Source organism: Gossypium arboreum, chromosome 6 (assembly GCF_025698485.1).
Source record: "Gossypium arboreum isolate Shixiya-1 chromosome 6, ASM2569848v2, whole genome shotgun sequence".
NCBI classification, from domain to species: Eukaryota; Viridiplantae; Streptophyta; class Magnoliopsida; order Malvales; family Malvaceae; genus Gossypium; species Gossypium arboreum.
This window is the reverse complement of record NC_069075.1, coordinates 20,679,919-20,691,875: the sequence shown is the minus strand read 5'-3', so window position 1 is coordinate 20,691,875 and position 11,957 is coordinate 20,679,919. Positions and strand designations below refer to the sequence as shown.

At 28.8% G+C, this 11,957-nt stretch overlaps 1 protein-coding gene across 1 annotated transcript; it reads left to right on the top strand.

Moving 5' to 3' along the window:
- Positions 1-1,621: 1,621 nt before the first annotated feature.
- On the top strand, positions 1,622-10,313 carry LOC108485283 (uncharacterized). The gene is made up of 2 exons (XM_017789111.1): positions 1,622-2,171; positions 10,249-10,313. The coding sequence occupies exons 1-2, from the start codon at positions 1,622-1,624 to the stop codon at positions 10,311-10,313; spliced, it is 615 nt and encodes a 204-aa protein (XP_017644600.1).
- Positions 10,314-11,957: the final 1,644 nt, after the last annotated feature.

Genomic DNA, 11,957 nt, shown 5'->3' with positions numbered 1-11,957 from the left:
CCTATGATAGTATGATGTCTTCTGATTAGGATGGACTCTATTTTCTTATATAGATAAACCATGTTGGTCGAATCAAATCGTATCGTATTAGATAAACTTGATAGTAATGTTCCTGCTTTCGATTAGAGTGATGGAAATAATCCGGTTCAAAAACAATTTTTTTGTATAGTGGAAAATAAAAATTTTATAAACCGACTCGATTTGTGATATTTATAGCAATAAACATTAGATTAAATTTGCACATGTGTTTTCGAATAGACGCATCCTTGTAGTTTCTGGCTTTCAACCAAATGACCTTCTCTGCTATTCTCGTACCACGAACTACTTCAAATTCGAGTGTGGGCTAGAACGAACTACTTCAAGTTCTAGTGTGGGCTAGAACGAACCGAATCAAATAGAGAACCAGAAATAGTTTTCTTTTCTTTAATTTGAAAGTGAAAATTTGAAAATTTCTTCTTAAATAGAAACCGATAGAATCGTTATTCCGGAAAATATATTTAATTCTTAGAGAATAAAAGTCTCTCTATTTTCGGGTAGAATAACGATATCTGAAAGTTGTGTAAATAGCCTTATCGGTGCCATCCATTTATAGGGAGAAATGTAGAACCCTTATTGAATTGTAAAAGTTTATTTCAACTAGAAAAACGAACTCCTAGTTAAACGAAAAGTATAGGTGGCGGCAACCCTAGTTAATATTACTAGGATTCGTCGTCCACCCCTTTAACATGAAGGGCTTTTGAGTCTCTCCTATATCGAGTCCAATTACAAGTACTTCTCAAGCTTTTAACCCAATACTTTATAATTTGATCCAACTCAATATTTGTTTTTTCATTTTCGAAAATAAACTTCAATATATTTCCAATTAAATAATCTTCTCAATCCAATTCTAATTTCTTTAAAATCATTACAACTTTACCGTAAAAAATCTATGAGAAAATATATTTAATATTTCCATATCCAATAGCTCACTATGATTTATTTTCATTTTTAAACTTCATTTAATTCGAAATTTATTTTTCAGATCATTTTCATTTTACTATCGTGAAAATTTCACTACAGAATTGGGGTTTAATCTATTACAAGGGTTAGCTTAATTCGAGTGGCTTCACCTGAAATTTAGGTACTACTAGCTTGCGATAGAGTTGCTGAGAGTTCTAGGATTGAGCTGAATAGTTTACTTATGCTCTCTCTCTTTTTTATTAAAAAAAAAATCTCATGTTTCACGAGATAAGAAAACTAGCATGTATTTATGCAAGCATACATGTTTCATCATTTGAAGCTTTATATTCATTATTAAACAAAGTTATAATAGGTCAATTAGTTATAGTATTATAACTGATGGGTTATAAAGAAAGGTCGTGGACCATAGAAAAGAAGTACATGGAAAATTGTGGGAGATATTTGAGATTGTGGTCGGTCAATTATTTGCCAACCTTTTTTATTTTTTTTTTCTATAAAAGCCCTTTGATCTTGGAACTTAACCAAAAATACATTTTAAAACCCTAAAAAGTTGCTTCAAATAGCCATATTTTCTTCGTCTCCACTAACTAATCTAGCCAAGCACATGAATATTCCAATGTAAACCCACAAATCCAAAAGCTTTGATGAGAAGGGGAAAGGAATGCCCTCCTTTGCCTTCCTTTTCTCCCTTGTGATTTACATCTCTATCATCTACGTCTTTAGCCTTTCTCCATCCACTCTTTTCAGTAATTCCAAGTTCTGGCTTGTTATTTCCAACACTCTCATCCTCTTTATTGCAGCTGATTATGGCGCTTTCGCTTCCTCCAAAGATCACAACCTCGACCTTTATGGTGAATATGCCTTGCACGGCACAGGAAGGACATGTACTACTGTTGTTCCGTCATTTGTCTCACAATACACTAGAATTGTCACAAAAAGCAGTCCCAATGAAGATGAAAAGAAGAATGAAATCCGAGTGAGAAACTCGGATGATAATTTGCAACAATATCCCTTGAAAGCTGATAATGAAGCAACTAAACCAAAAACTATCCCAAGAAACGAGTCTGATAAAGTGAACAATTTGCAGAGTTCAAAGACTAAAAACCATAAAGCAGAAGATGAAAACGAGTATTGGAGAATGTCAGATGAGGAACTCAACAGGAGAGTTGAAGAGTTTATTCACAACTTCAATACGCAGATTAGGCTTCAAGGTATTAGAAACACCCAACCTTTGGATCACGAATACGAAGAGCAAGGAGATACTGTAAACCAAATCCATATTTCAATCTAATAAATTAAGGTTTAATTCTTTACTTTCTGAAATTTAAAGATTTTAATATCACAAATTACGCTCAATGATAAACTTCTTAGTCATTACAATGTCTAAAGGCTGAACTTTTATTAGATTCACTAAAAATGTTTGATCTTAATTCATCATTCCTTCATGAAAGATTGGGGCCGGATTTGAGTGTTTGAAAAGTCATCCCTCATCAAGTAATCAGAGTAATACACTTAATTATACCATCCAATTATTCTCTCCAATGATCACCTTTAATTTTTTTAATGAATAATTACATTTTCTAAACCAAACACATTTAAAAAATTAAAATTTCTAAATTGGTATAATTATTATTATAAATAATTATATTTCTTTTAATTACTTTGTAGGTGTAAACATAACTATCTTAATAATTATAATTTTTTTACAAAACTTTGTGCGTGTAACACAACTATCATAATATAATTCACTTTCATATAATAATTTTGTGTATCTAAACACTTGATTTTATTAAAAGATATTTTTTAGAATTTAAGTAAAATATAATATAATCATAAGTACGATATCATTACAATTACATGTTTAAATAACTATTATATAGAATTAAATCTACTTATGATAAGACACAAACTTAATTACTCGAAAATTTAAAACTTCAACTTTTACTAATAATATCAAAACTTTAACTTGTTTATTTGTAACACTTAGAGCATGTTGAATCGGAGAGAATGGCTACTGATTCACTAGTTTAATTGAAAGAATAACTCATTGAATAGAATTATTCTGTCTCTATTTCATTATACTCTATTCCTCTAGCATTGAATAGGAAAACATTTTCAGATTTGTCTATGAAAGTATTTATATGATGAAGTAAATAAATATTGTATTATATCCAATATAAATATAAATAAGTAATAAAATATAATTTCTTAAGTTTACTAATAAACGTTTTTTACTTATATATAAATATGTTATAATAATATCTATTTTTTGAATGAAAGTACAATATTATGGATTAGATGATACTACACATCTTGAAACAGAAGACTTCTTTGAGGATTAGGCTTAACGAACCTGTTATTTTATTAAAGATAGAGAAAGATTGGATAGTTAAATTATTTTATGTATGATATTTGAAATCTTAAAGATTTGATTCATTATTAAATTTTTTGTTATTAAATATGTTTAAAAACTTGAAATTAATTAAAATTGTATATGTAGTATTTATTTAACTTATGTAATCATTTAAATGAAAGATATGATCATCGAATATGATAATTCTATCTAAAGCTCATTATGATAGAATGTAATTGAACTTGCAAGATTTTAAAAGCTGCAGTGATTATAATTCTATAATATTTAGGATAAATTCTCAATTAAAATTATGTGAAAAAGTATTACTTATGAGAACATTTTTTAACAAATATATATTGTCAACTTTTATGCTTTAAATGTGCTTTTACAATAACAATACTGTGAAAATTTTTAAATATTAATACTATATCCAAAGACAAATCTAGAAAGGCTGACAACAACCCGTTGTATAGTTATTACATTACCATCTATTCCATTCTAGCTAGTCAAATGTGAAACTTTTAGTACCAGCAATTATGGGTCTATCCAATTGAGAAAAATTCTCCATTTTTTAAAGGAATTGCAAAAAGTTCTTTTATCATTATAAATTAGAAAGAAGAAGAAGAAAAAACTATTATTGGAATTGAGCTAGTCTCTTTCATTGTGCTTTTGATTGGGGGCTTTGCCAACCATTTTGTTGTCTACCCTTGGGAAGTAAGCAAGTTGTGTAAATGGGTTTGGATTGTAGTGTAGTGAATGTGTTATTATTTTCAATCTCTCCTTTTCATTCAACCCTTACCGTGCCAATGACTTGTATGTATTCAATTAAATACTTTGCACAAAATCTAGATAGCAGCATAGGGAATAATTTCACCTTTATAATCTTGTGTGGTACGGGGTAACCGTATGTCCTAGTCACTATTTCCAGAATTAATTTTAAATATTATTACTTTTCTAGTAGAAAAATATAATATTTAGTACTTGTACTTTTATAAAATATTCAATATAATACATATATTTTAAAAATATTCAATGTAATACTTAAATTATTAATTTATATATTATTTGGTATCTATAATTTTGTAAAATGGCCAGTATAGTCCCCATACTTTGAAAATATTTAATGTGGTACCAATTATCAATTTGTACATTATTATGATACTTGAAGTTAACACCCTTAATATATGTTAAACCAACCAATGAAAAATTTGATACGTGAATTTTTTTCTTTCAAACCATCAATTCCACATAGATAATATAATATTATATGAAAAGTTAAATAAAACAAAATTAAATGGAATTAAATTAAATTAATTAAACCTAAACATATGTTTAGTTTTTAAAAAGCTTGGGATTTTTCTCTAAGAATATTTGAACAGCAAAAGTTATAACTCAAAATTTCTCTAATTTTTTTAAAACCCTAAAATTTCTAAAATTTATACAAATCAAAATTTCCTGATATTTGTCTCTTTCTTGACTTAGTGAGCTTTAAATGGAAGGTTGAATAACTTGATTTTGACTATCATGGAATTCTCCAACTTTCCTTCTGAAATGTGGATTCATTTTAAACATAATGATATATTATCCATGTGAAATTAATTATTTTGAAAAGGAAAAGTTTTCACATGTTGAATTTTAATTGGTTAGATTCGCATTCATTAACGATGTTAACTCCAGGTACCACATTAGATATTTCAAAGTATAGGTATGTTATTGGATATTTTATGAAAGTATAGATATTAAATAATACACAATTTGATAGTTTGTGTACCACATTAAACATTTTCAAACTATAAATATTACATTATATATTTTATAAAAGTATAGGTACCAAAAATGAAATTATCCCGAAAAAATTACTCCTTATATTTGCTTATTCCAAGCCATGTCTTTCGAGTGTAGTTTTCAATAGAAGAGTGCCTTGAAATTAGGAAAACCGAGGATTTAGTTTGTTATTTATACAATCAAAACTTGCATTCCATTTTTAAGTTAATATAAGTATTGTATGCAAATTGTGAATTTAAACAATTTTAAAAGACATTTGCCACTAGATCAATAACTAGTAATTTGTTTAGAAGAACATTATTTTGTAAATTAACTTTAAATATTTTAAAATGAATTTTTTTTTATTTCACAAAATAAAAATTAGAATGATCAGCATTTTTAAAATCTGAAAGAATTAATTTTGAAATAATGCTAGGTGGCCTCTATTGACAAAAACATGACAACCCATTTCTTAGGATTAACGTCAGGTACTGCGGATCAAAACCCATGATGATTGTGCAAAATGTGTCCCATAAAGGGCAACTGATGAAATGAATCTCATTTAACCCGATGGAACTGATTCGACTTGTGAAACCCATGGAGAAACTCATCTACTTGAAATCTTGGTAGCCTAGTGAAACACTCCAGTAAAACTAGAGTTATTAGGGTAAATAGTGTAAATCCTAAAAGGATAAGATTATAGAGTTTAAATCTCTTAAGATTCTCAATTATAGATAGACTCTAATCTTTATCGTCGATGTAACTCAATCCGTACAGTTGGTTTTTGGGGAGCTCAATTATAAATAGAGCTCAATCATAGTTGTGAACGTATTTGAGAGCATTTACTCAAATACTTGACGTGCTATTTTTCTTTGACTTTTCTATTCTTCGTTACTCTTTCGTTTCAAGTGTGTTTCCGCTATATTTTTGATCCCTTAAAGAATTTCTATAAGAATTCTCACTTTTGTGAGAGTTAGGCTGACTTAGACAGATTTGGAGCAAAAAAATCTCCTAAAACATGTGGTTTGCGAAGCTAAAGTTCTAACCCTGTGATACTAGTTTACTATTAAGGTTGAAACTGTTTTTGAAAAGTGTAGTAAAAAAAGCTTTTAAAAAGTACTTTAGATAATTTTGATAGAGTTTATCATTATTGTCAAAAAGTACTTTTTATGAAGATAAAATATAAATTTTAGACATTGTAACAGCCTAATTTCAGTTATGCCAGAAACAGTGGTTTCGAAAGCTCATGCTTTGGTGATCAAGTCCGTAAATTTTATTAATTAAAATTTACGAGTAACTAAAGTGTTACATCAAATTTTGGTCTAATGAATTTGTTAATTGGATAGTTAGTCAAAGTACAAGTGTTTCAATCCTAAAGTCAGTGGTGCAGAAAAATTAGATATCGGGATCTCGATTCCATAAATCGGGCCCGAACATATTTTTATTAAATATTTACGGAGTTGTTTTATAGGTGAATTAAATTTTGAATAAGTATTTTTTTCCGAATTAATGACTAATTACAAAGACTAAATTGTAAAAGTGATAAAAGTTAATCACTATACATTTTATTTATTAAAAGGCATATTTAGTAATTATCCAAGATTTAAAATGACAATTATCCACTTTTCAAAAGAAATGGACGGTTAGTTCTTATATTAAGTAAAAAATATGTTAAAAAATGTTAATTTAATATTAAAATAAGTTAAAACATAAACAAATGGTCATCTTCGACCATTTCTTTCCCCACCTTTAGAAAAAAAAAAGGAATAAGTCATTTTTGAAGCTTTCATGTTTGGTCCTCTTGCATGATAAGTCAAAGCAAGTTCATTTTTTGTAAATTTTATTTTTTGAGATCGTGGCTATTCGATTTTAGATAATTTGGGTACTATTTCGTAAAATTATTAAAATTTATAAAAGTTTTCATTTTGAATACTTGATGCAATTAGTGTTAATTTGTTAGATTTGATACTTAGATATGAACAAGGACTAATTTGTAAAGTGAAAATTGATAGTTTTGAGCTTAAGGACTAAAATGTAAATATTTCAAAATTGATGTTGAATTAATGTAATTATTGATAATAGAGAGCTATAGAAGGATGAAATTGAGATCTATTTTGAAATCGAGACTCAAATTTGAAAGTTATAGCAATTTCAATTTTAGGGACTAAATTGAATAAAATGCAAAACTTTAGGGGCATCCAAAAAATGAAATTGAATTGATATATGTTTATGAAAAGATGTTAAAATATGTTTAAAATAGATAAATTGAAATGAATTATTATAGATCGAGATTTAGTAAACGATTAGAATATGAATGACATATCATTAAGGTTCAACAAGAAGTCGGGTGTTGGTTAAGGATTTTGTTATCGATGGCTAAGATCCAACATGTGTTGCAGATTCCCGAAAACTTGAGTGAGCATCCTTGAATAAATTTTGCAAAACTAAACTTGACCTACAGCTTGTGTGAGCAACCCAAAATATCACAATTTGTGTGAGAAAATTCAAATATCACAGCTCGTGTGAACAAATTCGAATATTACTTGTGTGAGCAAATCGGTCCCATGTATTCAAAGTTCAATTTACTTCAGTTCTCCGGGTGAAAGACAGAAATGGAAATGGTATTAAATGGACGAAATGGTCGAAATGAATATATATACATGAATGAAATTGTACATATGTTATAAGTTGATATAATGGAATGCTGTATATATTTGTGTTATAAGTTCATGATATGTATTTGAACTAACCCATTTGATATACTTGTTGAATTGTTTATAAAAGTGTAAGGTTGCCAAAGATGCCTGTTGAAACCTCTTGTTTTAAAAGGGAGATATTTTGAAAACGGGAGTCGCCACCAACCTTTTTAGGTGTGATTGGATCACCTTATAAAATATTTTGGTCTACGAAATTATGAGAAAACGGGCTCGGAAGTCGATTACGTACGAGGAAGGGTTAGCACCCTCGCAACGCCCAAAATTGGTACCAATTTGAATAGTTTTGTCTTAATGTCAAAAGTTTGAAAGAATTTAGAAATAAGATCTCTTTTAAAACCGTAATAATTTTGAGTTAAAAGGATCAAGATTCCTTCGCTTCAAAAGAATATAAATATCACATCCAGCATGATTGGACACGATATCCTTAAACTTTTGTAACTAAAATCATCTTGTTATTTTCAAAACTTATTTAGAATGATATTTTAGGTATTTAAACAAACGGGAAATCGCAACCCAGCCTATTAGGGCACTACTTCCAGAATTCCTAACTACCAAAAAACATTGCCTTATTTTTAAATTCTTTTTAGATCGAATGAAATATAAAGTTTTTTAAAGTGATGATGCATTTAACATATTACAAAGGATCAATATTAAATAATTTATCCTACATGATACCTACTTTAACATTCCATGCAAAAAAAAAAATGAATAATGGCATAAATTACACAATATATGTTATCGTTTTATGCATATATGATCATAGATAACATAAATATACATGCATTATCGTTACATGCAAAATACAAAATAGCAAAATAATTAATATATCAATACAAATTAAACATATATAATAATATTTCATGCGAATATAGTATAGAAAGCGTTAAATAATGACATAAATCACGTAATATACATTAGCATTTCATGCAAGTATAATCATAGGAAGACAATGAGCATAATATAGATTACATAATACATACATAATAGTATCTCATGCAAATATAACTTGAGGTAACATAAATAATCAATTTTATGCAAATATGATAAACAAATAATATGTAAAAATAACAAATAACTTATGAAATAAAAATTAACCTACTAAACAATAATAAATAAATAAAATAAACAAATTATGAGTATATATAAAATATAAGTCAAAGAAATAAAACATAGATGAAGTATAAAAATGGTTAAAATAATAAATGATACATGAGAAATTTTTAAGACGATTAATATATAAAACATACTATATGATATGATGACTTAATATACTTATAAAATAATAGTATGTTAAATTGGAATAAAATTTTGTAGCAAATTTTAAAATATTAGACATTAATAATATATGTATTAGTTTATAATAATTTACAAATTTTAATTTTATATACTAATAAATAATAAATAATGTAATAATATATAATAAAAGGAAGATAATATAAGAAATAATATATAATAAAATATTATATGTAATAAAATATAAAATATAATGAAATATAAATAATAAAATAACATATAATTAAAAATAATATATATTGTTTTTATATATAACTAAAATAATACATATAGTATTTAAAATAAATTAAATATATAAAAGGACTAAAATTGAATTTAATTAAAGAATCGGGATTAATAGAAAAATTTGGGCCTAATTTGAAATACGCGCTAAAATTCGAGGGACTCACTGGGCAATTTTTCCCTAATCCCAAAACAACACCGTTTCAAAATAAGCCCTATTATAGCAATTAGGATTAAATTAAAATAGGAATAAAAAGTCAGGGAAAAATTATAATAAAAATAAAATAAAATTATAAATATTAAAAATATGGAAGGACCAATTGGGAAATTTGCCCATTTCCCAAAAACGCGCAGATCCTAGCTTTTGAACGGTGTCGTTTTAGTACTTATTAACTAAGTAAAAATGACACCGTTTTTGTAACACTATACAAGTCATATTTCGGTCAAAAAAAATCATTCCTTAAAGCTAAAAATAAAAAAAAATAAAAACTAAAATCCTCTGCAGGGGAGGAAGGAAAAAAAAACCTCTGAGCTCCGGCCTCTGGCCTTCATCGCCCACCGCACACGACAGTTGGAAGGAGAAAAGCCTCGATTTTCCAAGCGAACCCTATGTAGCCTATTTTTCATCTAAATACTGATTTTTTTTAAAAGAAACAATTCATACACGTTGAACAACAGGAAGTAAATCAAAAATGTAACTGAATCACCTTTTCCACAATGAAACTGTTCGTGTCTCTTGTGTATATGTGTATATCTGTTTTATATCTGTAAAATTTGTGTTCTTTTTATTGAATCTGTGTGTATATCTAAAAAAACCGTAGTATTACATCATTCTTGATTCGGGCTTTTATAGCCACTGAAAACAAACTTACAATCCTTGATTTTATTTTCTTGCCATATTTGCATTCGTCTCTGCTGTTCTTCTTTCCTTTTTTGCAGGTACCATCGAGGATCTAATGGCGAGAAGTGGGCTGGCGTTGATCCATTCGTCGATTACGGCGTGATACAGGGCTGAAATCACGGTGTCGATGAGAATCCACTGGAACAGCGCAAAAAAGTGTGACGATTGGCCTGCCTGCGATGCGAAATCTGGAACCTTCCTCTAGCATTTGCGGTGCCTAGGGTTTCAGAAACCCTAGGTCGTCCGTTCTCTGTTTGTAGTTTGGGCCTCCTTGGGTCGTGCCCATTTGTGGGTTGGGTGTAACCGGGTATTAGGGTAGCTTAGGTATTCTGGTTTATATCGGGCCTTTAGGCTTGTTTATTGTAAGTTGCACATTAACATGGACTTTTATTTTCAGTTTATAAATTTAATTCATTTTATGGGCCCGCGTAAATTTGGGCTATTACAATGTCATTTTAGATATCAATCTATTACAATTGTATAAATTATTGAAATGTTAAAGTAAGTTAAGTAAATTTCGCATGGACTTACTAAGCATTCAAAATGCTTACACGTTGTCTCCCTTTCCTTGTAGATCATTGGTTTTGCAGAACACGTCGGGTGGATCACCACGAAGCTCACACTATCTTTCCATTGATTTGGTAGTTTTATGGTTGTTTTAGTTTCGGTTATGTGGCATGTACATAAGGTTAACATATATATGTTATATTGGGATGATAGTTTTGGTTTGAATCTTGGTAAATACTTACTTTTGAAATGGTAAAGGATATATGAAAATGTGGAATTGATGGCACTAATTGTCAATAATAAACTAAATTTGAACACTTTATCGACCACATAGGCATATTGAACATTCGACATTTGTCCCAAAAGGTCAGTCCCTTACAAACATTCAGTCACTTACCCTTGATTGAAGCAACAACAACCTTGCCAACCCTTAGTTCACTAGAGGGCTAATCGCCTCCTGACCTTCACCTAATCAAAAGAAATAAATTTACGATTAGCCCAACACTAATCAACCACCCACACATTTTACTACCTCCCTTTTAACAACAAAAAAATAATAAAACCATAATAGTCATACCAAAACCCCAAAGAAGTGAAAGTAAAACACTTACAAATTGATGTAACACAGTGCTAAAACACCTAAAATTGCTTGGGTTAAATGAACAGGGTACACAAGGCAATGAATGATAATGTGAAAACAATATAATAATGAGGAAAAATGAACAAAAAGAACAGACAAAATAGTGAAAACAATTTACAGTATCAAATACGAAAAGAAAGGGAAAGGAAAAAACTAGAAAAAGAAAAGAAAAAATTGATGTGAGCAAGAAAAGGAAAGGGACGATAGGAGTGGGAGATTTTTGGCGAGAATTTTTTAAAATAATTTCAAAAAAAAAAGCCCATATCCCACTAAATCCCCTTAACTACCCACCTATCAGATTTTTTAGAATTCGAATTTGACCCAATTTCTACCACATGGGTGGCACAAACAGGGATTAGTAAAAAGAATTCCACTTTGCACACACACTAAATTCAAACTTGGGACCTCTGGGTAAGATGAAGCCTTACCATCGAACCAACAGGCTCATTCTTATCAACAATTGAGCAAAATTAATAGATAGACTTAATATTCAAAGTCAGAGATTAGGATAAAAATTAACAAAAATTCAAGAGAAGGGATTTGAACACAAGACCTCTCACACACAAACACAACACTGAACTAGATCAATTTACTTGACAC